The sequence below is a fragment of the Vanacampus margaritifer genome, chromosome 2, assembly GCF_051991255.1.
Source record: "Vanacampus margaritifer isolate UIUO_Vmar chromosome 2, RoL_Vmar_1.0, whole genome shotgun sequence".
Taxonomy (NCBI): domain Eukaryota; kingdom Metazoa; phylum Chordata; class Actinopteri; order Syngnathiformes; family Syngnathidae; genus Vanacampus; species Vanacampus margaritifer.
This window is the reverse complement of record NC_135433.1, coordinates 50,310,403-50,337,418: the sequence shown is the minus strand read 5'-3', so window position 1 is coordinate 50,337,418 and position 27,016 is coordinate 50,310,403. Positions and strand designations below refer to the sequence as shown.

The window sequence follows — 27,016 nt, the reverse complement described above, 5'->3', positions numbered from 1 at the left end:
AATAGGCTATTGAAAAGAAAGGAAAAGAAAACATCTAGAGTCAGTGTCCTCAGAAACCTAAGACCAAGTACAAAATCTCCAGACTGAAGGGCTGCATGCTCCAATCAGATCAAGAGAAGAGATTCAACAGCTGATGCTCGGGTTCGGACCAAAACAAAGCGATCAGAACATATCACTCCTGTCCTTAATGCTTTACACTGGCTCCCAGTCAGCTGTAGAATAGCTTCTGCTACTGGTCTATAAATCACTGAATGCTTTGGGTCCTGAATATATTCAAGAAATGCTGATTGCATACAAACCCAGCAGGGCTCTGTGATCTGCAGACTTAGGTGAATTTGTGGAGCCCAGATTTCAAAGTAAACATGGTGAAGTTGCATTTAGCTGTTCTGCCGCACACAAATTGAATGAGCCCCGAGTGTAAATGCTTTTAAATCCAGATTAAAAACGTAGATTTTCCTCCCACACACCTTTGATTAAAGTCTTTGAAACATCTTAAAATATTTATTTTCTTTGATGTATTTTAGAAACTTACTGTTATTTCCTTATTTTACTTTTTAAATGTTTTTAAAGTTTTCTGCTAATGTGTTTCAATGTTGTCAATATTGGTTGTTTTTGCGAGCTATTTGTTTGTTTTTCTGCTTTGCTTCTGAATGTTGTTAAGTGTTTGTTGATGCTTGTAGGTGTTGTGTCTTTGCTTGTGTGAAGCACAACGAGTTGCCTTGTATGAAATGTGCTACATAAATAAAGTTTGCCTTGCTCCTGCCTTGCCCGAGTGAATACCTCGGTGAACTGAAAATTGCACTCATATGTTTTGTCAGAATTGGTTTATATGTAATTGCCCATAACACCCCAGTGTACAGTGTACACAAAAACAACAACAACTTTCTATACGTTTCTCTAATAAATACAGAAATGGATGTAGGGTGTAGCGGTAGGGTGGTCATGTAAGCATGGGTTCTCTCACCATGGCTCCCACTCCGTAGGCAGCAGCAGCAGGAGTTAAAGCGTGGTACGGATCTGTCGTGTAAACCCGGCCGTAACTAGAAGCACAAACACAAGACAGAAAAATATTTTTGTAGAACACGTTTGACTGTTGTACACACACTTTATGAGCAAACTCAAATAATGAGTTTGGAGTCGGGCAATTGGCCAAATATCGCACTGACACAATATTGAGTTGCAATAGAAGTCAAATGCATGTTGTGTTGCTTTTTTCATTCCTGTAAGTATGGCAGCCTGATCTCCTTGCACATTTCCAAATTAGTATAAATGGAATCAACATCCCCCATCCGAAGCGCCTCTGCAGTACAGTGAGCTGTGTGTTTGTCCTCACCTGTCACTGTATGCGGCAGCTGCTGCGGTTGCTCCGGTTACAGCCGCGGGCTGAGTGTAGCGATAAGCAGCAGCGGCAGCGGCGGCGGCAGCTGGATAGCCTCCCTGGAGACACACGTACATCACAAACTGAAAGGGACTCCCAAAAGAGGGACTAGTGGGCTATGGGGTGTAAATTATATAAGACAGTATATTCTGTTATGCGTCCAGTTCTGTGGAAATGTCAAAAGCCACCATGAGATTTGTTGTTTTGAAGAATGCAAAAAGTCTCCATTATTTTCAATTTAGATGATTAAAAGAGCACAAAATACAAATCTTAATTCCAATGAATTAAAATAGAAATAAAACAGAATACAATGATTTGCAAATCATCTCCGGTCCATAGTATTAAAAGATTCCGACAATCTGGAGAAATTATGGCATGTTAGCGCCAAAGCCGAAAACCAACATTGAAGACCTGAGACCTTCCATCAAAACTGGCATACAGACGCTCCCCTACTTACGAACATTCGAGTTACGAACAACGGTACATACGAACATTTCTGCGTGTACAGTATGTCGAAAAATGTTCGGAAAGAAATGCTGTAAGTTAGATTTTGTATTGCGCGTAGTGCTTCTTTCCGCCGCTAATACCGACGATTGGCGCTGTGAGAGCTCATTGGAGGCTGAGCAACGTGGCGAGGAGGAGGAGGAAGAAACGCCGGTCCCCATGAAGCAGGAAATAACTTTTGAAGCCGATTCCAGCGACGACGAAGAATCTCTCATGATATAAAATCCTCCTCCTCCATCATCTCCTTAAGCATCGAGTACATCTTCCAAAAGTAAGTTAAACTTCATTTTATTTATCTTATTACGTACATGTACATACTGTGTGTGTCTCGCTCTCTCTCCCTAACATACGTAGTACAGTACAGTACTGTACGTATTCTCTCCATTTTATTAAAAGTTTTTTTCAGTACAAACCAATGCAGGTTACTTGTACAAGCCTTAAACATACTTATATAAACCTTCAATATACTTATATAGGCTTTAAACATAAATTATAATACTAAATATAGCACTGAAGCAACTTACGAACAAATTCACCTTACGAACTATCGTCCGGAATGTAACTCGTTCGTAAGGTGGGGAGCGTCTGTACTTGTGGAAAGGTTATTGCCACATAAGCTCAGGAACACTTCAGAAAATCATTGTCGGTTAACAGAGTTCATCGCAACTACAAATGTAGGCTAAAAATTGACCATGCAAAGCAAAAGCCACAAACAACCAGAAATGTCGCCGGCTGGCATCTCTAGGCCCAAGCTCATGCGAGATAGACTAATGTTAAGTGGGCTGTGGTCTGACGAGTCCACATTTCAAATTGTTTCTGGAAATTATGGACGTTGTTAAAGAGGAATAGGACAATGCGGAATGTTATCAAGGTAAAGTTTAATGTTGCCAGAATTTGTGATTAAATTAATGGTGAAACGTTTTGGAGCAACGTGCTACCGTCTTTTACAGGGTCCCTGCTTATTTCAGCAAGATAAAGCCAAGCCAAGTTCTACACGTTACAACAGTGTGGCTTCGTACTAAAAGATTGCGAGTACTAGATTAGCGTGCTAGCAGTCCACACCACTCTCCCAACAAAAATATGTGCCACAACAGAGACCCAGGACTGTTGAGCACGCAAGAATGACAAAAAATTCCACGTGCAAAGCTTCAACAATTCGTGTCCTCAGTTCTCAAATGAGTGTTTTTTACCAGAGCTGAGCATGTCCGTTAATCGTCACTTTTCAACAATGATGATGCCCACTTTTCGGCAAGTGCACAATGATGCAAAGCCTCATAAAAATACACTGAAGCAGGTTTACATCCATCAATTGGTGTGAGTACAGACACTCCCTACTGTATTTTTGCAAGGCTTCACGTCATAAAGGCAAAAGGTAGGTATTATCATCAAAGGGAATTGATGATGAATGGAAGTGACCAGCTTTGGTTTTTGAAAGGAAAAAAGTAGGGCTGGACGATATGGCCCAAAAATAAAATCTCGATTTTTGCAGTCATTTACGCCGATTATGTTTTTAATCGATTTTAATCTAATAAACCCAACAAACATTTAATTGAAGGTTTTCATTCATTTAAAAATAATTCCTGTGCAAAAATGTTCAGACAACAATAATGTACACTAGTTATAAATTAGCTTTAACATAAATTTAACATTCATAGTTAAATGCCACAATAAGTAGTTGGTAGCTATTGTAAGCATGTCTTGTAAATCGCCCATCCAGCATTCAGCCACATGTGCAAAATTACAACTCACAAAAACATTTGAATGTAACAGAACATCAGCTTTAAATAATCCAGAAGACAAAATTCGATTTTCACGATTTAGCCAATTTTCAACGATTCGATTTTTAAAATGACGATGTCCGTCCATCCATCATCTACCGCTTATCCGGGGTCGGGTCGCGGGGCAGCAGCTTTAGCAGGGAAGCCCAGACTTCCCTCTCCCCAGCCACTTCAACCAGCTCCTCCGACGGGATCCCAAGGCGTTCCCAGGTCACTAGCCGAGAGACATAGTCTCTCCAGCGTGTCCTGAGTCGTCCCCAGTGGGACATGCCTGGTGTTCCACCTCTAAAATGATGATGTATTGAATTAATTCCATTTATTGCCCAGCCCTAAGGAAAAGTAATGTAACACAGTGGTAAACATGTCCCAGTATTAGCTTCTTTTTTTTTTTTTGGGTGTTGCAGGTATCAAATTCCAAATGATAGAATCCACCCCCCCCCCCCAAAAAAAACAAACAAACAAACAAACACATTTAGCTGCTTGAGTATTAAATATATTTTCTTTGCCGTATATACAGTTGAATAAAGGTTGAAAAGGATTTGCAAATCGTATTCCGTTTTTCTTTACGTTTTACACAACATGCCAACTTAATTGGAATTGGGGTTTGTACAAAAATCATTCCAACAAAGCTAGTGGAGGCCCAACATTTCAGTACAGGCCTGTATGTGTGTTGCACTTACAGTACCTTCTAAAATGTTTACAACAACAATGTTTTTGCCAATTCTCACAGATGCCCATAATACGTTACAATGAACCCCTGCTATTGTGCAGTTCACACCTGTTAAAACTGCTGATTAGTTTGTTATGGGTTTATACAGTGTACGTGCAAGTCCGAATTCAGAGCGTGACTTGAGTGTAGTGCCATGCTCTGACGCAACAGGTCAGGAACCACGTCTACTGGATCGGCAGTATAATTAGGAGAATGAAGAGGAGGACCCCCTAAGGCGTAATACAGCAGCACATTCTGCTTTTCCCCCCACAGAGCAGAGCGGAGAGAAAACATGCCTGTGAGAAATGTTGTATGCTGGTTGTAGCAGTAGTTTGAAGGTGTAACATATATGCTCATTCCTATTAGCCCATCTATAGAGTTTCACATTTTGTGTGAGCATTAAGCTAGAGGAACTTCAGTAAAGAAATTATATGGTGTGGCTCAACTTTTGGTGTTTACAGCAAACATAGAATGTTTAATTCTCACTTAGGTGTCAGTTTTACTTGAACTGGGAATGTGAAAGAGCTTGAAGTGAGCACGCTTTACATCTTATTTGAGAACAGGCATTAAGGAATACTTAAAAAAAAACAACATATTTTTTAGTGTGTCTTTATAAATTTAAATGCGCTTGAAGCAGGGGTGTCAAACGTACGGCCCGTGGGTCGGATCAGGCTCGCAAAGGGGTTTAATCCAGCCCGCGAGATGACCTTATAAAGTAAAAAAATGAGTAATGTTGGACCAATTAATCAGAAAGCTAAAATGAAAAAATACAAATTTGTAATTTCACAAGCAATCCTCAGATGAGCAATGCAACTTGTACACAGAATTGACTTGGATGCCATTATTTTACACACAACCTAATGTTACGGTTTGTTGAAAAAAGTACAAAATAAAAACATAGACGTTGCAATCTAAGTCAAACGTAAACATGCTGAATACGACACACATTCAGCTACTTGTAACACAAACACATATGACATGGATTAACGTCCTATAACGTCATTATGCATTCTGGGAACTATATATTTCTGACAAAACAGATATAACACGCCCGGAACTCATCCGCATTTCATTTCTATACGTATTATTAAGGGGCGGGCTGACCAGCAAATAGCGAAAAACTATGTACAATTGTTTTTAAATGATATAACATCATTTTATCGGTCCGACCCACTTGGTAATATATTTTCCTCCATGTGGCCCTTGAGCTAATAGGAGTTTGACACCCCTGGTTTAAAGCTTGTGGGAGGGTATAACAAATGTCAAGCTTATTTTTATGCGCTCTCTATATCGGCGATATTCACCTTTTGTGAGTGGTTTTGGAACGTAGTCGCCACAATAAACGGGGTTCACTGTGTTAATATTATGACAAACACATTTCCAGTAGGGTGAGAGGGAAAATAGTGTAAAAGGACTTAATATAGTTCCACTAAGGGAGTGGACAAATGGTAGGTTACATAAAAAACTGACTGACTGGTCAAAAAGGCATGTGAGAAAATAATGAATGGCTTGTCTGGGCAATATGAACAACACAGATATATCTTTCAATGTTTTCATAAATGTATCATTTTCATGTGGATTCAGTGGACAGGGTAAAGAAAACAGAGGGGTAGACTTGGAAAAAGGATCACACGCTCACAAAACACACTGACAATACCACTTAACAAAAGCCTATGCTGACAATGAAAATCATCTCACACTGACTGACTACTGCATGTGTGACCAAAATGACAATTCCGACCTAGCTGAAACGCACAACAAACGCCTGTGCGACCTGATCAGAGCAAAGCAGGAAAAGAACCCCAGGTGTGCGGATGCGGGGCGGAGAAGATTGGGTTATTCGGGAGAAAGCAAGGCCCTGTGGGGTGAGTGAGTGCAAGAAGTTGTTAGCAGAAACAAAGCTGGTCTGCATGCAGCACATCTGCTTGAATAACAATCAGGAAGAGACCATGTTCTCCATTTTAACTTGAAGCCATCGGAGCATGTCACACCGCTGGCGAACACACCGTGCTGTGAAGGGAACTTCCCATTTCAAAGGAAGGACAGCACAAGTTTACGATGAAGCCACCTCGTTCCATTGTTTCCTTTTACATTTTGTATTCAGGAAAAAAAATATGAGTAGAGATAGGTCAATATGGGTTTTTTTCAGGGCCGATGCAGACTATTAGTAGCCTAGGACGTCGATAACCGATATTTGGAGCCGATATTCATTTTCAGTAAAAAGGGGGAGAATTATGGACGTCATTTAAAAAAATAAAAAATGCCAATCTTGACCTTGTTGTAATGGCTTAAAGCAGGTTTATTGAACATTTTTTTCTGGCTTTTCAAAATGTTTTGGTCTTAGACAAAATCCTTTTAAACTTTTAACATTTTTTTTAAGTCTTAAAAAGTTAAATGGAAATTTAAACAAGTAAATACCTTTCTAAAGTAAATTTCTAAAATTTAAAAATACCTGAAAATCTTAAACTTTCACATTTCAGAAGGTTCCAAGTGTCAGCAGCATCTCTTATAAAGTTAACTGAAAATGTAAATAAATAGTTCCCTGAGATTAAAATGGTTTTAGATTTACTTTTTTATCGGCCGTCCGAATTAAAAAAAAAAAAGGCAGATACTGCTATTCATCAAAACGCCCAATATCGTGCCTCCCTAATAATGAGTGTTTGTCAATTCCTCACAAAGTAGCCAACCAGATGAGATCAGGCTCTCTACTGAAATTGGAAAAAAACAAAACAATTTAGTATTTTAGTAAAGACCCCACAATCACAAAAGGGCACATTTCAGTGAGTTAGTAAAAAAACAACAACAACAACATATAATTGAAAGCAGTAGAAGATCTACTAAAAGGCAATGTATTCCAGACCAGATCAGAAGATGACTGTAAGGTCAGAGTAAGGAGTACAGGGAAGCAATGCACACTGTGGGTTTGGTGTTCAGTTGACCCTACCTGAGGCAATCTGGGACTAAGGACTGAGTCCTGAAACACTAGTCTATAGAGAAAACAGAAACAACCGTTGTCAACCTGGATACACACACACACACATGCACACACTGCAATGCCGCTTCATCCACCCACAGAGCAGCTTGTCGTGACACTCAAATGATTTCATTTTCAAATTAGTTCAGCCAAGTTTGACCTGAGCAAGACTCAAATGTCACAATTTGCCCCTGCTAACCAAAATATAAGCAGGCACTTTCAAAAGAATCTGGAATGCGAGTGTGCTGTGCTTAACACTAATTCACCACAGCCTTGTTCACCGGGTAAGCCGGCAGCTCTGTGTTGCGAATGACAGGACCAACATGCTGAATCGCACCCAGGGGGGGGGGAAGCCGGAGAAATCCGTGAGAAAGGAGGGGGAGAACACAGCCTGTGCTGGTGGGCGGTGAGTTTACTTACGTATAGGTCTGCGGCGCCGTAAAACCCATCCTGATACACCACGCTAAGAAAGAGAGAGGAAGAACACGAAGAGACAAAGGGGAGGCATGTGGAGGAGGAGGAGATGGAGTGGGGCCAGGAGTGCAAAAACAGAGTGGTGCACAATCCCAAAAACCATGGTGGGTGAGAGAGAGAGAGACAGAGAGAGAGAGAGAGAGAGAAACATAATTATTTCACACCCATGCAACATGCAGAAGTAGGACGGCGTATTAAGGCCACGTATAATTGTTAAATAAAAAAATATACTAATGGGGGGGGGGGGGGTTAATACTCGCAAAAAAAACTCACAAATTTACAAGAAAAAAACTCGCAAATTTACGACTTTATAAAGTGACAAATTTGTGCAAAAACTATAAATAATAAATAAACTGGCAGATTTGCTAGAAAAAAAACTCTGAAATTTGCACTAAATACACGTAGCATAGCTATAGTCTGGACGAGGTGCTGGCTTTTGTCCACCAGGAGCTAACGTGAGAATTTGTTGATGGAAGTTGAAAAGGCAGGTTGGAGACAAATTTCTTCTTAAACTTTACTCGTCATACACGGCAGCTAGAGCGACAACACTTGTTCAGCTAACACTAACCAATCAGAAGCTAGCATACTTGAGCTAAATGCAAGTGAATGACGGAGAACAGCAATTTCGACACATCAACTTAGCTACTTATACAATAAAAACCAACGTATAGGAATGTGTAAAAAATAATTCTGGAAACAAATGTACAATATATATTTTAACAAATTAACTTAAATGCTCAGGGTGTAGACCTTTGCAAAGCGAGGCGTCTTCGTCGCCGGCAGTAACCAACGCTTCAAAGTGTGAATGCTTAAAATGATATGGTTAATATCTGCTAAAGCAATTACTATCTCCTTATTGGAAAACCCGGCTGAAAAGTATTGGCACAAACATCCGAGTACGCTACGTGTATTTCTCGCAAGTTTCTGAGTTTTTTCCCCCAGCAAATCTGAAAATGTATGTCCCATAAATGTACAAGTTTGTTTGTTGCAAATTTGCCACTTTATAATGTGTTTATTTCTCATAAATTTACAAGTTCTTTTCTCGCCAAATTTGTCACTTTATAAAGTCGCAAATTTAATAGTTTAGTTCTCGTAAATTTGTGAGTTTTTTCTCAGAATATTATATGTGGCCCTAATATGCCGTCGTACAGAATAAATACAATTAAAATTGATTTTAGATTGATTCTAGAACAAACTGAACAAGCTGGTTATACACCACAACAATAGGGGGCGTTGGTGGGCCAAGCACGAGTGCCACGGGAACTTATTCAATTTAATTTAATGTCTCTGAAAAAGATTTATTTTTCATAAAAAATATGTATTTGTTCATCTATCCATACCAGCAACCTATAGTGACGATGATAGTTGTTTCCCAACTAAAAATTGATTATTTTGGAGGGATACATTTAATAATAATTGTATTGTTGAAGCAGTTTATGAGGAAATCTTCAGTGGTTCAGACATAGGGAGGATATTTCTATCTTGTTTGTGTAAACGTTTTCTTCAGCAGCCACAAGGACGTGAAGAGGTCAGTCGTCCTTTGATTGAGAATCTGTGAGCAGTCACATGCCCATTATGCAACAATCACAGCACCGCAACATGCAGAGTCTCTGGTGACATAGTAAATGTGAATAATTAGTAGCAAATGGGTGTACAAGGTGTCTGCTTAAGCATAATGACTGCAGGTGGCTGGTTTGTGCAAATCCACTGATGGCTGCATCTGCATTAATGCAAATCCTGAGATGGCTGTTTCGGTGTTTATTCAAATCAAGCTTCAGTGCACTGCGGCCCCAATCATTGATAAGCTGCTGTCCCATTGACACTGATTTATTTCTGAGGAGAGTGTGAACAATGTTTGAGCTTCTGCATGAGCATAGCCATGTTAAACAAACATCTGCTCAAACAGAAAGCAGAAAATGCATTTCAAAATAATGATGAGGTAGATGTTTTTGTCCAATCAGATTTTAGCCGCTATGTGTTACAATGTCAATCTTTGATGGCCAGGGTCTTCAGAATCAGTGGCACTACTAGCAGACCTAACTTCAAATTATATTAGCAATGGGAGTTTCTTTTTTCCAATTGGATTTCAAATTTGTCTTCTAAAGGCCACTGAGCTGGCCCACTGAGAATTTTCCAGTCCTCTGATTGATTAGTCAGAGAAAGCCAAGTTCCACTCGTAAACCAGGCTTCTGGTGATCTGCACATTAAATGATCATCATCTTTGAGCATCATGTATTCTACTTCCAAATTATGTATTTGTCATTTTATTATTATTATATTATATTTTGCTTTGGACGTGCTCTAGATGACTTTTGTGGCACAGTTGCATGCCGTTATATTGCATTTTAATATTGATGGTTTCCATAACTGTGACGTGATAGTGGCAGTTTTAAGATGTAGACCAAGTCAAATAAGTCCCCACTGACGGCTCAGGCAACAAAAACACCGCCCGCCACTGTTCAAAATATGTGAAGTCGGCAACTCTTACATCTACTGTAAGAGTTGTAACATTCCTACCCAGGGTATGCGGGGATAGCAGGCTGAGGCACAGCTGCCCGCACCGCACTGTAGACAGGCCGACCCCGCCCACGAAGGTGAGCGCCACGGAACGCAGCTGCTGCCGCTGCTGTCGTGGCCGCTGCAGCTGCTGAAGGGTATGGGAACCCTGGGACTGGAGAGGGCGAAGGAAGAGAAAGGTTTACAGGAAACGTATAGGGATGTGGAGTGATTATATATTGGTACAGAGAGGAATAAAATCAAACATGTGGAAGCAAAGGGTGAAGCTAAGCAATGGAACAAAGCAAAGTGGAAGAGTTATCCTATAGCCTGCGGGGATTCATTTGAATAAGTAGCAGCGGCGACAAGCGCTAAGTAAACAGTGCATTAATACAAAGTAAAGAAAAAGAGGTGGGTATGAATGTGAATAAGGAATGAGGATGAACGTTTTCAGTATGTCTCAGGGTGATGGAGCCTTACCTGCATAGATCTCTGGTCCGTACACAGCCCCGACCATTGGGCTCAATTTCCACCCTGCTGAACATCAAAGAGGAAGAGCGTTGGGGAATAGATTGCAGTTTATGAAGAGCATAGACACAAAAACACTAAAGCATTGAAGATTAGGAATTGAGCCAAGAACACGGTTTGTTTGGATTGTTAGGCGAGCACAGTGCCACATCGTTAGCGGGTCATTGCGGTTGTTACCGTAAGGCAGCGTGCTCAGAGCCTCTCCATTAGGGTAAGGGCTGACGATTTTCTTGTTAGTCATCACCCTGGCAGTGGCGTTATTCACCTGGCAATGGAAGGACACACAGTCAAAGGCACAAAGACAACAACTGGACAGTGGACACTCAAGCAGACTTAAATGTATGACTTCATTAAAAGGCCAATGCTGTGTTGTGTAGTATTTTTAGATCATATTTACACTGCGTGCCTAGTCAATCTTTGTGCATCCGTGAACGGATGCTATTGCAGCGTCACGCCTGATGATGACTGTGTACAAAAGTGGGTGGGAGCAGTTGTGGTTATTTCATGTCGTCGTGCAATTAAGAGCGAGCTGTCTGGTAAAGATCTGATGATTCATTGTGAGATACGAGTGCTGCCACAGGCTGCAGCGACTACAAGGAGGACATTTTTTGGCATGGTGGTAGATATTTCAGTCTAATAAAAACGCTGTCCAATCCAAGATGGCTGATTAGCACTCCTCGTCTCGGAGCTTCAAGGGATCACGCTACGCTTCCATAATTTATCCTCATCTGTCTTTGATGAGCTTTAAGAAGAAGAGAATCTAGCCCTCCGCCCAAGCTCCTAAATCTGACTGTGCCGCAATCCTAGGATTTATGACCTTTAAGCAAGATGAGGGGAACGTGTGTGCCTGACAAAGAAGGAGCGAGACCGAGGAATGAGAGTACTTGTGTGCTCATAGACGCTGTGCTCCCATTTAGAGACCATTAATGGCCCGGACTGCCATCCATGTTGCCTCTCTAACTGAGTCATGTTCTTTATCTGCTGAGCTTCATTCACATGGAAATGAGGTTTGTCTTCTTTTCCCCTCATTGCAAAAGACAAGGTCAGTGGCAAATGATTCAATTATCTTAGTTTGCCAAGCTGTCTAATGCAACTGCCGTAGGCGTCTGAGCCAAGTAAATACATTAATGCGGAACATTTTGTATCAAAGCAAAAGTGCATACATGTCAGATGTTAAATGATGGCTACTTTAGGGGCATAAAAGTGTCAAAAACTCCAATATGTTTTGTGCAATGAGCGACCAATGGAATAGGGTAACCTTACAGGAAGACATGCAGACGCAAATGGAGGGTAAATCTGAAAATGTTAAAAGGTTAATAAAACACTCAGACTTTCCTGCCCCTAACGCCCACCCAGTCCATTGTGACCAACAGACCCAGATAAAATAAAATCTCATTTCCATATGAAACCAAATCTGTGGGGTTTACACACCTAAAACAAATACAAACAATACAAGGGAGAGTAAAAGGGGGTGCAAAAACATTTGTTTACCAAAATCAATAATCATAGAACACAGAAATTACAGGCAGCCAATCATGGGCGCATCACATGACCAAGAGTGAGTAAGAAACCAAAAAAACAAAACAAAAAAACGAGAAAGAAAAAAATCAGCCAATCAGCAAGCGTCGGATGCAGCATAGAGACCAATCAAAACAATCGCAGCACTCCCACATCAAACACATGAGACAGAAATGGTAAAAACAGGTGTGTTAAGAGGAAAGGATGCAGGTGAGAAGTACAGAGACACAGCCAGTCCATATACAAAAATAAAGACAAGGGATCATATTTACATGAATAACACAAAAACACGTTTAAATCCAAATATATATATAAGTATATGAAGGTGCATCATTCAATTAGATCTGGTGACCATTCTTCTCCTGAAGATCTCATGTGGTGGGGGTTGAGAAACAGAGCACCAAGGGATGGATGGAACCAAGAGTGAGAGATGATAGAACAAGAGCGAGAGAATTGGAGAGGAGAAAAAGAGAGAGAACAATTCTCATTCCCAAAAAGGAGAGAAATCAAATGGACATGAGACACTGTGCCAGGCAGAGAACTGTGTGTCACAAACTAAGACCAGTACACTCGTGATTATCACTACAACTACTAATACACAGACAATCCACTACAAGAATACCAAACCAAAAGAAGAGAACAAAACAGCAGCAAAATAGAGCCCCAAAAAAACAGCAACGTAAACCCCGCATCGGTTTAGAGACGCATATGGTTACAACACGGCCTGATTGGTGAGCTAAGGGACCGTGGCTTATTTTCTAATGGCATTTTTAACACAAAACATCAATCAACAGATTTAGAGGGGATTTAGGGGGGGCTAGTCCTGGTGGGTCTTAGTGTTAGTTAACTACAATTTAAGTAGAATCTACTACTACGTGTCCACATATGGCAAAATAAACTTGTTAGGGCATTTTTCTATTTGGTTAAATAAAGTGCAAAAATACGATTGGTTGGTTGTAAAGTCATTCTTAATTCTGGAAAGAATAACCGATGAGTTCAGTATTCTTATGTTAAAAGGGGCTAAAGCTGTTTTAAGAGCATCCCAAAGTTTTGAATTAGAATTACTTCATGAAGAATATGAAGGTTCCAAATGTATTTACAGTATATACCCAAAGTTACCATTTTAAATGAGTCAAACTTACTAGAATGTAAAAGGCTGACAGGTCAATAAAATGAAGAAATTAGCGGTCTGCATTCACTGAAAGAAAAGTGTTTGCAACAGTGACTTAAAAAAAAATGTTTTTTTATTAATCAACAAAATGAATACTTCATACACTGATGGATAAGCAGAAAGACTGTGGAAAGCCGTGTCATTGCATAGAGGAGGGTGATTACATTCGATCATTCCCAGTGAGGTGTTAATGGCATGGTGCGGGGGGATGGGTGCAGAAAGTATTACTGTTACACAATCTAGACTATTGCATACGGTGTCTGTGTGTGCCATGTTGTGACTGTAAAATGATATGCACAACAGCTGTCTAGCTTGGTAAATACAATGTGTGGGCCTGAATTTAAGCTCCCCAGCATCATGGTTGGATAACAGTGGTAACTTCACAATCTGTACATGTTGATAAAAAGGCCCATTTTGGAGGTGAAGTGGAAAGGGGATCAGTTCAGTGATGAACGTTTGTACACAACTTACCATTGCAGCAGAAACAGCGAGCAGTTACCGTGGAGACTGACAACAACACACAGAAGTCGTCAGGGAAACAGAAAAAATATAATAAATAAAGGAACAAATAATCACGGGCAACAAAAGAAAGCTAGACGTCATCCCCTCACCATCCATGTCAAATAAAAACCTGATAGCAGCAGTGTTACAGCTCAGAAGAGAATGAGAGAGACAGAAGACAGAGTAGGGAAAGGGAATGGTAGCCCTCAATGCTTAAAGTGTACCTGCGGTGGTCAGAAGGAGAAAGATAGATATAGATGGTTTATTTAAGAAAAAACGCATCCAAATGTGCTTTTTGTGACACTGGTTGTTTTAAAGCAAGCTTGTAATAGCTGCCAAACCTATTTGCCCGCGAGGAGTGAAGTCATGAAGTCACCACGTTGAAAGCCGTCTCGGCTCAACCGACTCCGCATTTTTTTTTAATTTTTTATTTTTTTTACAAATCCAAGTTTGACGAACGAGATGAGACAAGAGGAGGTGCTGTCGCGTATGTACCGGTAAGTATCCTTCCGCCCCGAAGCCTCATCAGGCTATATCCTTTCTGTTTAAATAAATAATAATAAATAATCGAGTCTGGATGTCAGACTTGCATCCATAGGCAAGCGATATGGCGTCTCACTCAATAACAATTAATAGGTGCGAGTGACGGCCAGTCAATGAGGTGACATCACATTGGCCCCAAACATGGCAACGAGTATTACGATTAACAAGCCAAATTATTTTGGAAAATACAAGACTAGACACTAAAATGGGAATACCAGGTATTTATCAAACTTTTACTATATGTGCCGTTTCCCAATGAGTACCTTGAAATGTTTCTCTGGAGGTACACTAACAGAGATCTGAGCATCATTGCAACAGATCAAAAGAACAATTTGATTATGTGAATGTAATGTTGGGTCAACCTTGCTTTAACCCAACCACTGGCAAAGGGCTAAAATGTGAACTAATAGAAGATTGATAGATAGAAATACGAACTTTTACCCATTATATGAAAACAATAAGGTAAAGGTTCTCATCAGTTACATGTAGAGATGAGTTGATTCATCTTGATGTGGTAAAGTTACTTCACAAGAAAACAGTATTGGACTGGGAAAATTGATTTTTGTTAAGAAGAAACAACCTTCAGTTTTGACCTACCAGTCACTAAAAATAGCACTATAAAGAATTTAGAGTCAACCAATAAAAGAGACATAAAATGACAATTAATTGTAACAAATTAGAGCAATTGGTTGCAACAAAAGTGAAACAATGAAAATGACAAGACAAAGCGACTGGCAATGAAAGAGTTAAGAGTATAGACAAGGATTACATGTGAAAGCAAGAAGGACAAGGATGGAAAGGCCAAAGTGCAAACTTTCTTTTGCCTTTTTTTTTCAAGTTCAATCTACAAATTACGTGTCATACTAATTTATGCTATCCATTTTAAAGCAAATTGTGCTTTTATATCAAAATGGAGCTGGTCAAATTCAAAGCTTTGGGGCTGGGGTCATTAATGAACACAAATATTCAATCTGCCAAAAGAGGGTTGAAATTGCTTATGGCCAATGTCTGCCCAAATGAAAAGTGTGTGGCACCATGGAGAAGTGGGGGCTGAGAAGGTTTTTCCACACATAACCATGCAGTGATGATCAAACTCTCCGATGAACCCCATTTGGATGAGATTAAACATGCACAACTACACCATTTGTGACACACGCTAGTGCTTGTGTTCAAATGCCCGATTAAAACTCTGCGCTGCGGAGAAGCTGACACTGTGTTAAGACTCCATCTCACAGATGATGGACCAATACACAACTTAAAGCGCGTGACAGGGTATGGGAGTGTAATGCGTGGTTGATGAGTGGTTGTGCTTCCGTCTGTTGAACAGGGGTGTGCTGTGGTGTTTAAAAGAGGTTTAAAATCATTTCCTAGAAAATAGGGATGCACCAATAACATATTTTTTTCCAGTACAAATTGAGTATTTGAGCACTTGAGATATTTGTGATAATGCCATTAAGTCTTGAAATTGTGATGAAAATGTGTTTTTAACCAAAACAACATTCAAATATATAATAATGTTACACACACACACACACGCACACGCGCACACGCACACGCACACGCACACACACACACACACACACACAAAAACACAAAAAATATTATACTACTACTAACAAATTGTAAAAACTGACATTTTAACATTCAATGACATGTTTTTCTTAACAGTCTTGCCACACATCTGACTGAAATGTAACCTGTAACACAACGTATTTCAGTTATGCGGTGTCAGTGTCTGAACACTATGAGACACTACACAGGCCTGAGATTTAGCCAGCCAGGCTAAGGAGCCAGCCAGGCTCCTAACATGGGAAATTGAGGTAGCCCGACAATTTTCCAGGTAGCCTGGCCTGACCCTTTGATAAGAAATATCGTCATTTTTTTCAAGTTGTATCGTCACAAAAATTGTGGTGGCCCTGCCAGTACCAGAACTGTCCCTGTATATCACTAACTTGGTCCGATACCTCACATAATTTGGTCAATTGAATATATTTTTGTTTTTTTCTTAAATCTATGCTATTAGTCGGTCACACGTATGTTATGTTTGACAAATTATCCACCAATAAGATGACTATAATAAGTAATAAAAGAAAATAATGATTATATATATATAGTAATAATAAAAGATAAGTGAACAATATTGTAGATTATATTTTAAGAGTGGTGATTTCATCACATTTGTTTATGAAATGTGTAAGGCTATTTGTATTTTAAACTCTGTGTCCAGACTATATGGACAGCCTGTAGAATGCACAATAAAATCAATTAAAAAATATATATATATATTAATAAAATGAAAGAAAAATATCTAGTGCCCATAAAAAGTCCCATTCAAACGATGTGGTTGTATAAGTTTTTCAAGGCAAGTGCAAGGAATTAAATCACATTCGATACAATGAGTGCTTCAAGTATGTTTAGGAGTACAGTATCAGTTTATCTGGAGTGGTATCCCAGTTTAAACACCGGGTGGCGCATTGGGTGCCAGCCACGTAATGAAGTACTTCACTGAGACAGGCGAAGAAAAAAGTCACGGCGGATTAATGGATTTTAGCATCGTGTGCGGACTGATTAAATATAAATAGACGATTGATTGGTGATAATACTGCACAGATAATCGAACCCAATGTCCGCTACAAGCACAGACAGCGAACCCCTCCCAATTTAAGACTATTTGCGGCGATCGAAGGCTTTTATCTGCCATGATTGGGCAACGCAGTCGCGATACTTGCAATCACTTGAAATCATGATGTTTGAGCGGTGCTTAATGCTAATGGTGCCATCTCCTTTCGATTCAGTCACCAAATGAACGTGGCTTTATGCGCGTGCTGTCTCGAGTCTGTGTGCACTCTTCCCATCGCAATCATTTTCAGGTAGCCATCCGGGCGAATGGTACCGTAAATTGAGTTTGCCCGACGCTGTTTTTAGTCGCCATTGGTGAGCTGCCGCTCGAAAAGCATTAAAAGTGGTGTTTACAAGAAAATGTCTCCACAAGCCTAACTTCTGCCCGGATGTTACAGTATACAGTGTGTCAGAAGTGGTACTGGTGTTTAGGATTGGTGCATTTTTAAGAGTATGGGTACTGCACATACACGCAGTATCAGCACCGGTACTGGTATCGGTGCATCCCTACTGGAACATAAGAAGCAGACATCAAACACAGCTATGATCAAGTTCAAATACAGTCTGAAAGCATGTTGGGATTTGCTGATTACAAGCAAGGCCCAACAGAGAGCATCGCTTAATTATTTGTGGCTAGTTTGGGGTATTATTATAGTCACACCGGGCTAGCATCTCTAGCATCAATAGTAATATCACAGTGCAAAGTTAGTTGTAATTGGGCCACTTGGTGTGGATACATTCATGGTCTGAAGCAAAGTGACTTCTTCGGAGCGCAGAGTTTTATTCCAGGGGGTGGGGGGTGAGTATAACAGTACTTAGATAGCAAAAAATATCCACCTATCAAAATTAGGCCACATACATGCTTGGTTAGACTCACAGTGGCATGTACCAACAATGAATCAGCATTTATTTGTTATTTTTATATAGACCAACATTCCAAATAATCACATAGTTATTCAGTCCAACTGCAATGAAAAGACAATGACTGTGACCTATTCAGGTGCAACATTCCATGCTAACAAAACTCAACCTCATCTCCAAAACTAATACGCACAACACACAGCTTGAGAATTAACATGCAAGGGAAGAATCTGCACATCCTGATCAGATCCCTGTTAGACTACAGTATACTGTACTGTATATTTCCATAGGAAAATACCAGTCATGCACAATTAGGCTAAATCAACTTAACTCATGCCAGTGGAAAATAGTAAGCCTCCTTGAGACACACTAAACATTTAAGTAAACCATTGCATACAATGGGCCCATATATCAGAGTTTGTGAGTTGCTTACTTTATGAATGTTGTGTTTGTTGCCAACTTTATTAATGAAAACAGTTCACCAAACTCTGAAAAGACCAATTAAAGGAAATGTTTACAAGAGCAACACCTGCAAGATAGGAGAACTTCCAGACAGCACTGCCGCAAATAGAAGTGGCTGGCCTATCTCAGTCCAAAGGAAGAATGTGTAAACCAAACCCAAGATGTGCCCCTTGCCAGCCCTTTGTATCTTCAAGCCCATGCACCATAAACAAACACTGCACCAACTACTGCTTCATCACTCACTAAAGCCTGACGTGACTATTTGTAACAAAAGTACAACAGTGCATGCAACAAACTTCTCTCGGAGGTATAATTGCTTGCATGCATTAATTGGGTTGAGAGACAATCAGCTTAAAGCAATGCAAGGGACAAGACAGGCTGCCACTTCAAGTAACTCCATCCATATCCATTCAGCTTGCTGATTGACTCAAAGTGGAGCTGACAGAGGATGTTGTACCAGTGGATGCAGGCCGCTATCTTGTATTTGCAAACGCAACAGAAGAACAGAACACAGGACTGACAGGGAAAAAGGTCCAGCCTTCATCCGTCATGCGGGTCCTGCCGACACTCGCTCTCACACCCACACACGAACACACACACACAAATGGAAGTCAGCACAGTTAGCCCATGCAGAACTCTTGTCCTACAGTAACCTGGGACAAGAGATCCAAAACAGATCATGGATGCAAAAATCTGAATGAAAAACGACTTGACAAAACATTTGTAATGCACTGTATAGGTCTCTAGTACTAATCAATACACATAAAGTGAACATGCGTCAGTGCTGCCGTGATTCCCAGCATGCTGCTGTTGCACAAGGTGCCACAATCACCACTTAGCCACAATATCAGGAGAGGGGAACACAGGATTTATTGTACACCGGGGAAGAAATTCAGAGCATCCGATAGTAATCTGCCATGCATTATCCTTCCACTGCATTCCTCTCGTGCCCTCCGGTGCCAACCACAGAGACTTCATTCCAATTGTTGGTGAAAAGTTCTGGAATCAATGTGGCCACAAGTTGCACATCAAAAAGCAGAAGAGACAACAGCTTCAAGAAGAAAAAAAATGCTGCAGAGGAAAAGTACCCCAGCATGCCTTAAATATGTGTTCTTGCACCCCCAATCAGTCTCACCACAAAAAAAAAAAAATGTAGAAACAAATATTACAGCAGACCAGGCAGTGGGATATGAATGCGCTGCATCAGAGCATTATCAATGCTAGCTAGCTAGCAATCAGGGGTTCTACAGAGTTAGAAAGGCAGAAGAGACATGGCAGAACAGTGCAGTGGACACAGATGGGAAATTACCTCAATCTTACGACCTTCCACCAATGTGCCATGGAGCTTTTCGCGGGCTTTCTCTGCATCAGCGCTGGTCTCAAATGTCACAAAGCCAAAACCCTGTGGTGCAAAGCACGGGTCAAGAAAGTAGGCAGAGTCTGATTCGTCATGGGGGATTGAGCAGCAGACACCTTTCACATTGAAGTGGATTCTGACAATGGTTAATATTTTTACTGCAGTTTAAGAACAATGACTTCCAATATTCCAATACTACATCATACTGGATTACATATTTAGAGCAACATATTTACTGTGGAAAAACGGTGCATTGTTGGGTCGGGTGAGTGATTAAAATTGGATGGATTCACTTACCTTTGAGCCCCTCTCATTGAAAATAATTTCTACATCCAGAATTTTCCCATATTGCTGCAAAAATAACGCACAATAATTACAAAAACAATTTCAAAAAACAAACCAAAAACAATCATTTGACTTGATTGAAATTCAGAAGGTTTTGACATGTCAAGTACAACTTTTGCACTAGAGGTCACTATTGTACATAGGCCAGCATTTTCTTTGTTAACCCTTTCTCCTTTCCCCTCCATTCAGTTCAGCACATTGACGCACATGTTAACGCCCAATCAAGCATCAAGAGGACAAGCATCTCAGTCCGCTCGCTGCCTTGCCAAAGAATTCCTAATGTGTCTTGACTGATCCACTGATACTTTTGTTTTTAAGGTTACACAGTTGTGAGATTCTTACCCCAAACATCTGCCTGAGATCTGGGTCACGGAAGCGGAATGGGATGTTTGAAACATGGAGACGTTTGGGGGTTCCTTTGGCTTCTGGCGACTCTCCCCCAGATCCCCCTGCTACTGTCCCTCCAGTACCACACTGTACAGCTGCCTCCCCTTGGGAGCTCTCATCAGTCTTAATCTGTGGTAGAAAACAGAAGAAGGTGAAGGAGGTTGGAGAAAACCGGTACAGGTAAGAGGGAGGGCCGAGTGCACTAAATAGTTTGACTTGTTAAAGCTGCATGAAAGACAATAAAGCTAAATGAAAAACAAAACATTCCTCATGCATTATAGTTCTAATGTTCCCACACCAATCTTCACCATGCTCTTTTCAAGTTATCTTTTTTTTTTTATCCTAGCCCATTTAACAAACTATCCAACGCATTTTCTACACTGCTTGGCCTGCCCAAACAGTATAGAAAATGGTTGCGGGTGAGCGTCTGAGCCAGAGGTGTTTACACATTGGACTAGTCGTAGTGTTAATTGTATCAGCCATTTTTAAATTTAGTCTCAGTTTTTGTCCAGTTTCAATCACGCTTGTTACTTTTTATCATCGTTAGTCAACCTAATTCCGTTTTTATTTAGTCACATTTTAGTCGACTATAAGTCGAGCACTTTAGTCTTCATTTTAGTCCAAGAAAACACAATTTTATTCGTCTAGTTTTAGTCAACAAAAACTGTCAACTTTTTAGACAGGGCAATCATTTTGCCCCTTTATATTTTTTGTCAGCAAATATTTCCATCGAATGTAAAACTACTTCACATAAAACATTCTCCTACCTTTTTGATGAAAAACAAGTGGCCAGCTAGTAATTATAGCTGCATTAGTTTGCGGTCGGATAAACATTATTTTTGGAATGTTATGGCTGTTGGATTAATGTTATGTTATAAACAACTATCGCCAAACTTTCTGTTTTTTCAGATGTGTTGCGTTCTTTTCCAGCTACTTTGTGGTCATATTCCTTCCCTTTGACTAAAATCAAGCATAGGATCATAGGGTTTTTCTCCAGTTCAGTGTAGCGAGAATGTGTCCATATAGCACATCTTCTCTTTCTTCCAGCCAAAGCAAAGCATTATACTTTTTTTATTTTTTTTAACCTTTACTGTGAATCGACCTCCTGTCTGTCCCATGTGTTTGCGCACGTTGCACTTGCTAGTTGCAGATTTAAAAGGGGGTGTGTCACTGTGTGTTAGTGACAAATTAGCAGACAGGGTTTTACAAAATCATAATTTGCATCTCGTCTTTGTTCGTGAGCTAAAATGTCCATAGATTTTGGTCCAGTCTTTAAGTGAGCTACATTTTGGTCTCGTCTTCATTTGTTGACAAAAATGCAGACTGATGTAGTCCTAGTTATAGTTTATTAATGGGGTTTTTTAGTCTAGTCTAGTCTAGTTTTTGTTCAGTGAGAAATGTGTATTGACGAAAAATATCTTTATTTACTTTTTTTTTTTTTGCCTAAATTATTTGAAAATGTTGACAAATTGATGATTACACTTTCCAGAAACTATTTCCTATCCACCCATCATTTTTGACATATCAAAATGAAAGTTAGGAAAACATGTAAATAGGAGGTTTGTGTTATTTTTTGTAGATTCCAAGAGTCAGTCCATAATATCAAGTTAGGCCTGACACTGACCCTGACTACCAGGAAACCCTTTGACAACACACAATGCTTACATTGCTGCTGATGGTGGTACTGGTGGTGTCCCCATTAGCACCAGCGCCTACCTCAGCTGTACCTTGACCCCCTGCACCAAACATGGCCCCAGGGCCAAATTCTGTCCCAGCTATCCCATTCTGGGGAGGAGGTGGAGGAGGGAACGCTGTGAAGGCTGGTGCCACCAAACCTTCCTGTGCTCCTGTTGAATCCTGAGCCCCCTGCAGGAAACCCCCCAAAAAAGAAAAAAAGATGATGGTTAACTCAAAATCAAAATGCTTTTTTTTCTAACATTGTCAGTTGCGACCTGCAGAATGATACAAATTTACCCCTCACTTCCATTAACACATAACTGTCCTCCCAGCCAATCTATTTGTGCTATCCTCAACCCCTCCTTCTACCTGCATCTGCAGCAGGCATATTTTCAGTCAAACCAGCCATGAAATATTTACAACACACATGCATTATTAAGAGTTTGAAAATGTAATACATGTTTTGAAATGCAGAGACAGACACAGAAAAATAAATAATAGTCCAAGACACATTTATAGCCGGTGGTGTTGAAGGTGTTAATACTATACTACAGTAGTCAATAAATACTAATGGATGTGTCTGGGCTGAGCTTTGTTGACTCTGATAGCATCCCCATTATTTCCGGTACTGCTGTGGCCCCGCCAGCAATACAGTCTACACATTCTTTAGTTGTGCTGCTGCTGCTAGGGCACATCAACTGCATCTTGAATGTGTTGTGTGTGGTGACAGGCAGCAGCAATATTGCTTCCTCGTATTATTTTGAAACAAATAACCCCTTTAGAGCAAGGACAAGAAGAAACATGGTCTGAGTGGGAAGCTATAAATGAGTGGATACACTGTAAGTGAAACACAAAAGTCAAGGCTTAAAATAGGCAGATTTGCATGTCGTGCCTCAGACACAGAAAAGCAAAACTGCAAACGGGTGTTGCGTCACCTACTCACAGGAAGGTATGAGGCAGAAGCAACAACAACAGAGCGGGAAGATGGCAAAAATGTGAGCGAGAGAAAAGAAAATGGCAGAAGTGTGTGATCATTGTAACACGGACCTTGCTCTCCGCCGAAGACACCCAGTAAATGAAGCCGCAAAGGACCAGAGATGAGGCAAAACTAACAGACCAAAAATATGTCAGATTCCTGTTAATGTACCTGTGTATTAAATCTTTTTTTTTTTCTTAGGCAGCTGGCTAAAATAAAGGCTCAACATCACATACTATAATGACATTAAAATAAGGGCTCAGGTAAAGGTCAAATCCCTGTTCAATTTTACTGGGTTTGGTATCCTTGAGAAAGGTAAAAACGAGTGGATATTGCCACTTCATTCACATTCCACAAATGCGATATTAATCAGAATGCTGTGTTTAAAAAAGTCAGGTAAAAAATAATTTCATAAAATATTCGTTTCTGCAGTTTTAATATATAGTACATTAGAGAAGTTAAATTGATCAAATAAATAATTATGAAACAAATATGAATTAAGATAACGTTTATTATGCAAATCTCATGTTGCAAATATAGTGCAAACAAAAAAATACAGCTGATATTTTAAATGAAAACACCGTTCATTTTAGTTTTCCATAATTCATTCAAATCTATGTTGGATAAATTAGCCTTTCGCTATTCTGTTTAAAATCCTAATAAAAAAAGATTTCCTTAATTTTGTGGGATCTGTGGTCGACCGATCCCTTAAAAATAAACCGATCTTTTGCACCGATATCATCTTCCTCCTCAGAGGTCTGAAAAAATCAGCCACTGTGCTCAGATGACTCATAGCCTTTTAATTTTTATTTGCGAGAACTACTTCATCTGCAGTTAAAACAACCAGTTTGTTTTATTTCACAAATATTGCTCAATGCTTTTTAATAACAAGATGGGAATACTGAAGGTGTATGCTGCTTGTTATGAAAAAAAATTGGGATTGGCAGGTCAGACTTTTTAAAAGATCGGGGATCGGCGATCTGACAGAAAATTGTCGGTGCACCCCTAAAAGCAAGCCTATTTAATTATATGAATCAGATCTCAAAGGTCAAAAGTAACAACTAGCAGTCAAATAACAAATAACATTGCTGTTAGATTGGATTAAGTATGCTATGAGTATGAGATGCTATTTTTGTTATGCGACTTTTATTTTAATTTCCTGGCTCAAAATGAGGCAGCAGTGGTATCATCCTGACAAGTTACAACCAATATCAGGTTTCGTATCGGTGCCAATACAGTCAATATATACAGTCTTATTTTAAGGCATCGGTACTCACAGCAGCGGTAACCGATACCATTATCTTTTACGATCAGGGAAAAATAATATATTGGGATATATAGGTCTTTCTTTAAAATCCTCTGTCATTTATGGGTGGGGTGTTTTATTTACTAGTGGTATCGGTATTTGGTATCAGCAGCGGTGACTACTCAAGAGTTGCATATCGATCGGGGAAAAAGTGGTATCGAACATCCCTAATCCTGACATGCGCCATGACATACATGTATTCTGTAATTTCAACTGACCTGCTTTCATTTTTTACAGGCAACATATAATGATGCCATAATAAGAATAATAGTTCCAATAAAAATATGACTATTATCATGTTGAAGCATTCATTCATTATTAGTCACTCAGGCTGGAGGTGGTGAGCAAATAATGCGGGAGGTGGCTGCCTCTGAATTTTGTACACAGGAAAAACTCTGTTGTATCCAATATTACTGCCGAAACTATGAGAAATTCTCCAAAGCGTGACTAATTATACAGGTTCTTATATTCTAAATATTGATTATATTACTGACATATACTCTTCGTCTCAGCTGACGTGTGCTGTGATGGTCCGACTTTGTTTCCAGTTTCTGGTGGCTGTGTATCTTTCCTATGCTTATTTCTACAGCAGTTACTTATTAAGTTGATTTATATCATGCTGTTCAAAGTTGCTTACTCTCCACTGGAACGTATTTCCAGCTAGACCTATGTGACAAGTCGACTGGATCACACAAGCAGTTACTTTGTGATTGCATTTCGATAGCTTAGCATTAGCACAGCTTTGCCGGTGTTGTTTTTACTACTTGCCCTCCCTTTGTGATAATGATACTTACAGAAGTGAAGCTTTTTCACTCCCATTGAGGTGATGATTAGTAACTAATGTTGAAAACCTGACCTGATGCTTTGCAAACGTTTGCCTCTGCATCATGTTTAGCGGCGTTAGCGTTGGAAACGCATCTTGTAGGTTAGCAGAGGCTCTAACAAACATTCCCCAAAACAAATAGCAAGGGGATGTGGGCATAACGACTTAAACATACTTTATTTCATGTTCTCTTGGGGCTGCCCATAAACATTTATGGCATTTTCTGTCACACTGCGCAGTGCGTACGGCAGTGTATAAAAAGACTTCAATGTCAATATGCACTACCGTGGTTGGCTGGTGAGTTCCAAATCTCTACCTTCAGCCAAATTCATATCTTATATATTGAATACACCGTCTCTACCGTGCACCCCTAATCGATGTAGTTCACAATGCCGTATTCGTCTGAAGCTGGCCAAAAGTAATGTTTTTTGACGGAAATGTCGAATGTACATAACCTATAATCACTAAAAACATTAATATTGAGGCACTTACTTGCTAATGCATGCACACATTGTCAAAGGAGATTTTGTGGAGGAACTAAAACATGTTACAATCCCTTTCTTTTGGCCAATCCGCGTGGGTCCTAAATGTTAACGTAGGTGGCCAAAACATGCCGAATTAAAATTAAAAAAAAGTTTAATATTGCGATATTGCCGTCATTGTTACATCCTCAGTGACAAGTATATGTCCGCGACCATAAATAACCTCATACGGGGTGCTTGTTTCCTCACCGTGTCATCACATTAGTTTGAAAAACTTCCCAAAACTCTAGTAGTATAATATATATATAATCGTATTCCTTGTCAGCTGGTCTATGCCATGAACCTAATATGTTGTATGCTAAAATGGTAGCTGCTCAAGTGAAATTTATATTTGCATTTGAAATTTCCCCATTGGAAACGTTTCTAGAAAATAATATAAATTTTGCTGTGATACACAATTTGAATTTAAGAAACAAAAGGCTGTGGCCTGGGTGACGCCTAGAAACACTTGTTCTCCAGACAGGCTTTTTAATTACAGTAACTAAGATGCTTTGCCGCAAAGCAAATGAGCTCCGTCCCTCTCTTTCCCTAATCCAATAGCCTGCTCGCTGTTTAGCCGCAGTGGCCGTTGACAGCCAGCTGAGACTTTAGACCCAGCTGCACCAAAGACAGTTACGGTGTGCTATGCTCGGAAGATTGAGCTGTAGTGAGTGATGACGCAGCAGTTCAAAGAAAAACTTCTAGTCTTATTGAGGTGGGGGTCTGATCACATGCTTGGACAAGATGAAAAAATTGAATGTGTTTTGCAGCTCCTACTCTGTGTCACCTTGAGAAAAAGAACAGAAAACTGTGGTCAGACCTATTTTCCCTTGACTACAATTTGACATCAAACCCCGAAGTTCTGTTTCCACTGCATTGTACTCACTCAGTTGTCCACATCTGTGATTGGCTCTATCCGCCTCATTTTGGGGTGGTTGATTTCCCACTACAAAAGAGGTCTGCTTCAGTTGCGACTGCAAACTGCTGATCTCACAAGTGTCAATACTGTACGCAATAAACGCATCAGTCGAATATACGCTAACAAGCATTGACAAGGGGTGATCATGAGGTCTTCTTAATTTCAAATGTAGGCTTTAAACTTGGACTT

The 27,016-nt window shown here is 40.0% G+C and overlaps 1 protein-coding gene across 5 annotated transcripts in view; it reads right to left on the bottom strand.

The window, feature by feature from the left end:
- LOC144042988 (RNA binding protein fox-1 homolog 2-like) overlaps window positions 1-27,016 on the bottom strand; it is a 55,063-nt gene that overhangs the window by 3,455 nt on the left and 24,592 nt on the right. For 2 of the 5 annotated variants that reach the window (XM_077556138.1, XM_077556142.1), the window contains 10 exons: window positions 22,271-22,471; window positions 20,561-20,734; window positions 20,171-20,224; window positions 19,826-19,918; window positions 11,019-11,106; window positions 10,794-10,850; window positions 10,335-10,488; window positions 7,764-7,806; window positions 1,334-1,437; window positions 965-1,040 (listed from right to left, as the gene is read on the bottom strand). In XM_077556138.1, the coding sequence (XP_077412264.1) occupies window positions 965-1,040; window positions 1,334-1,437; window positions 7,764-7,806; window positions 10,335-10,488; window positions 10,794-10,850; window positions 11,019-11,106; window positions 19,826-19,918; window positions 20,171-20,224; window positions 20,561-20,734; window positions 22,271-22,471 (1,044 nt within the window). Of the gene's footprint in view, window positions 1-964; window positions 1,041-1,333; window positions 1,438-7,313; window positions 7,357-7,763; window positions 7,807-10,334; window positions 10,489-10,793; window positions 10,851-11,018; window positions 11,107-19,825; window positions 19,919-20,170; window positions 20,225-20,560; window positions 20,735-22,270; window positions 22,472-27,016 lie in introns of all 5 variants that reach the window. The other 3 variants (XM_077556139.1, XM_077556140.1, XM_077556141.1) reach the window with 3 other exon arrangements.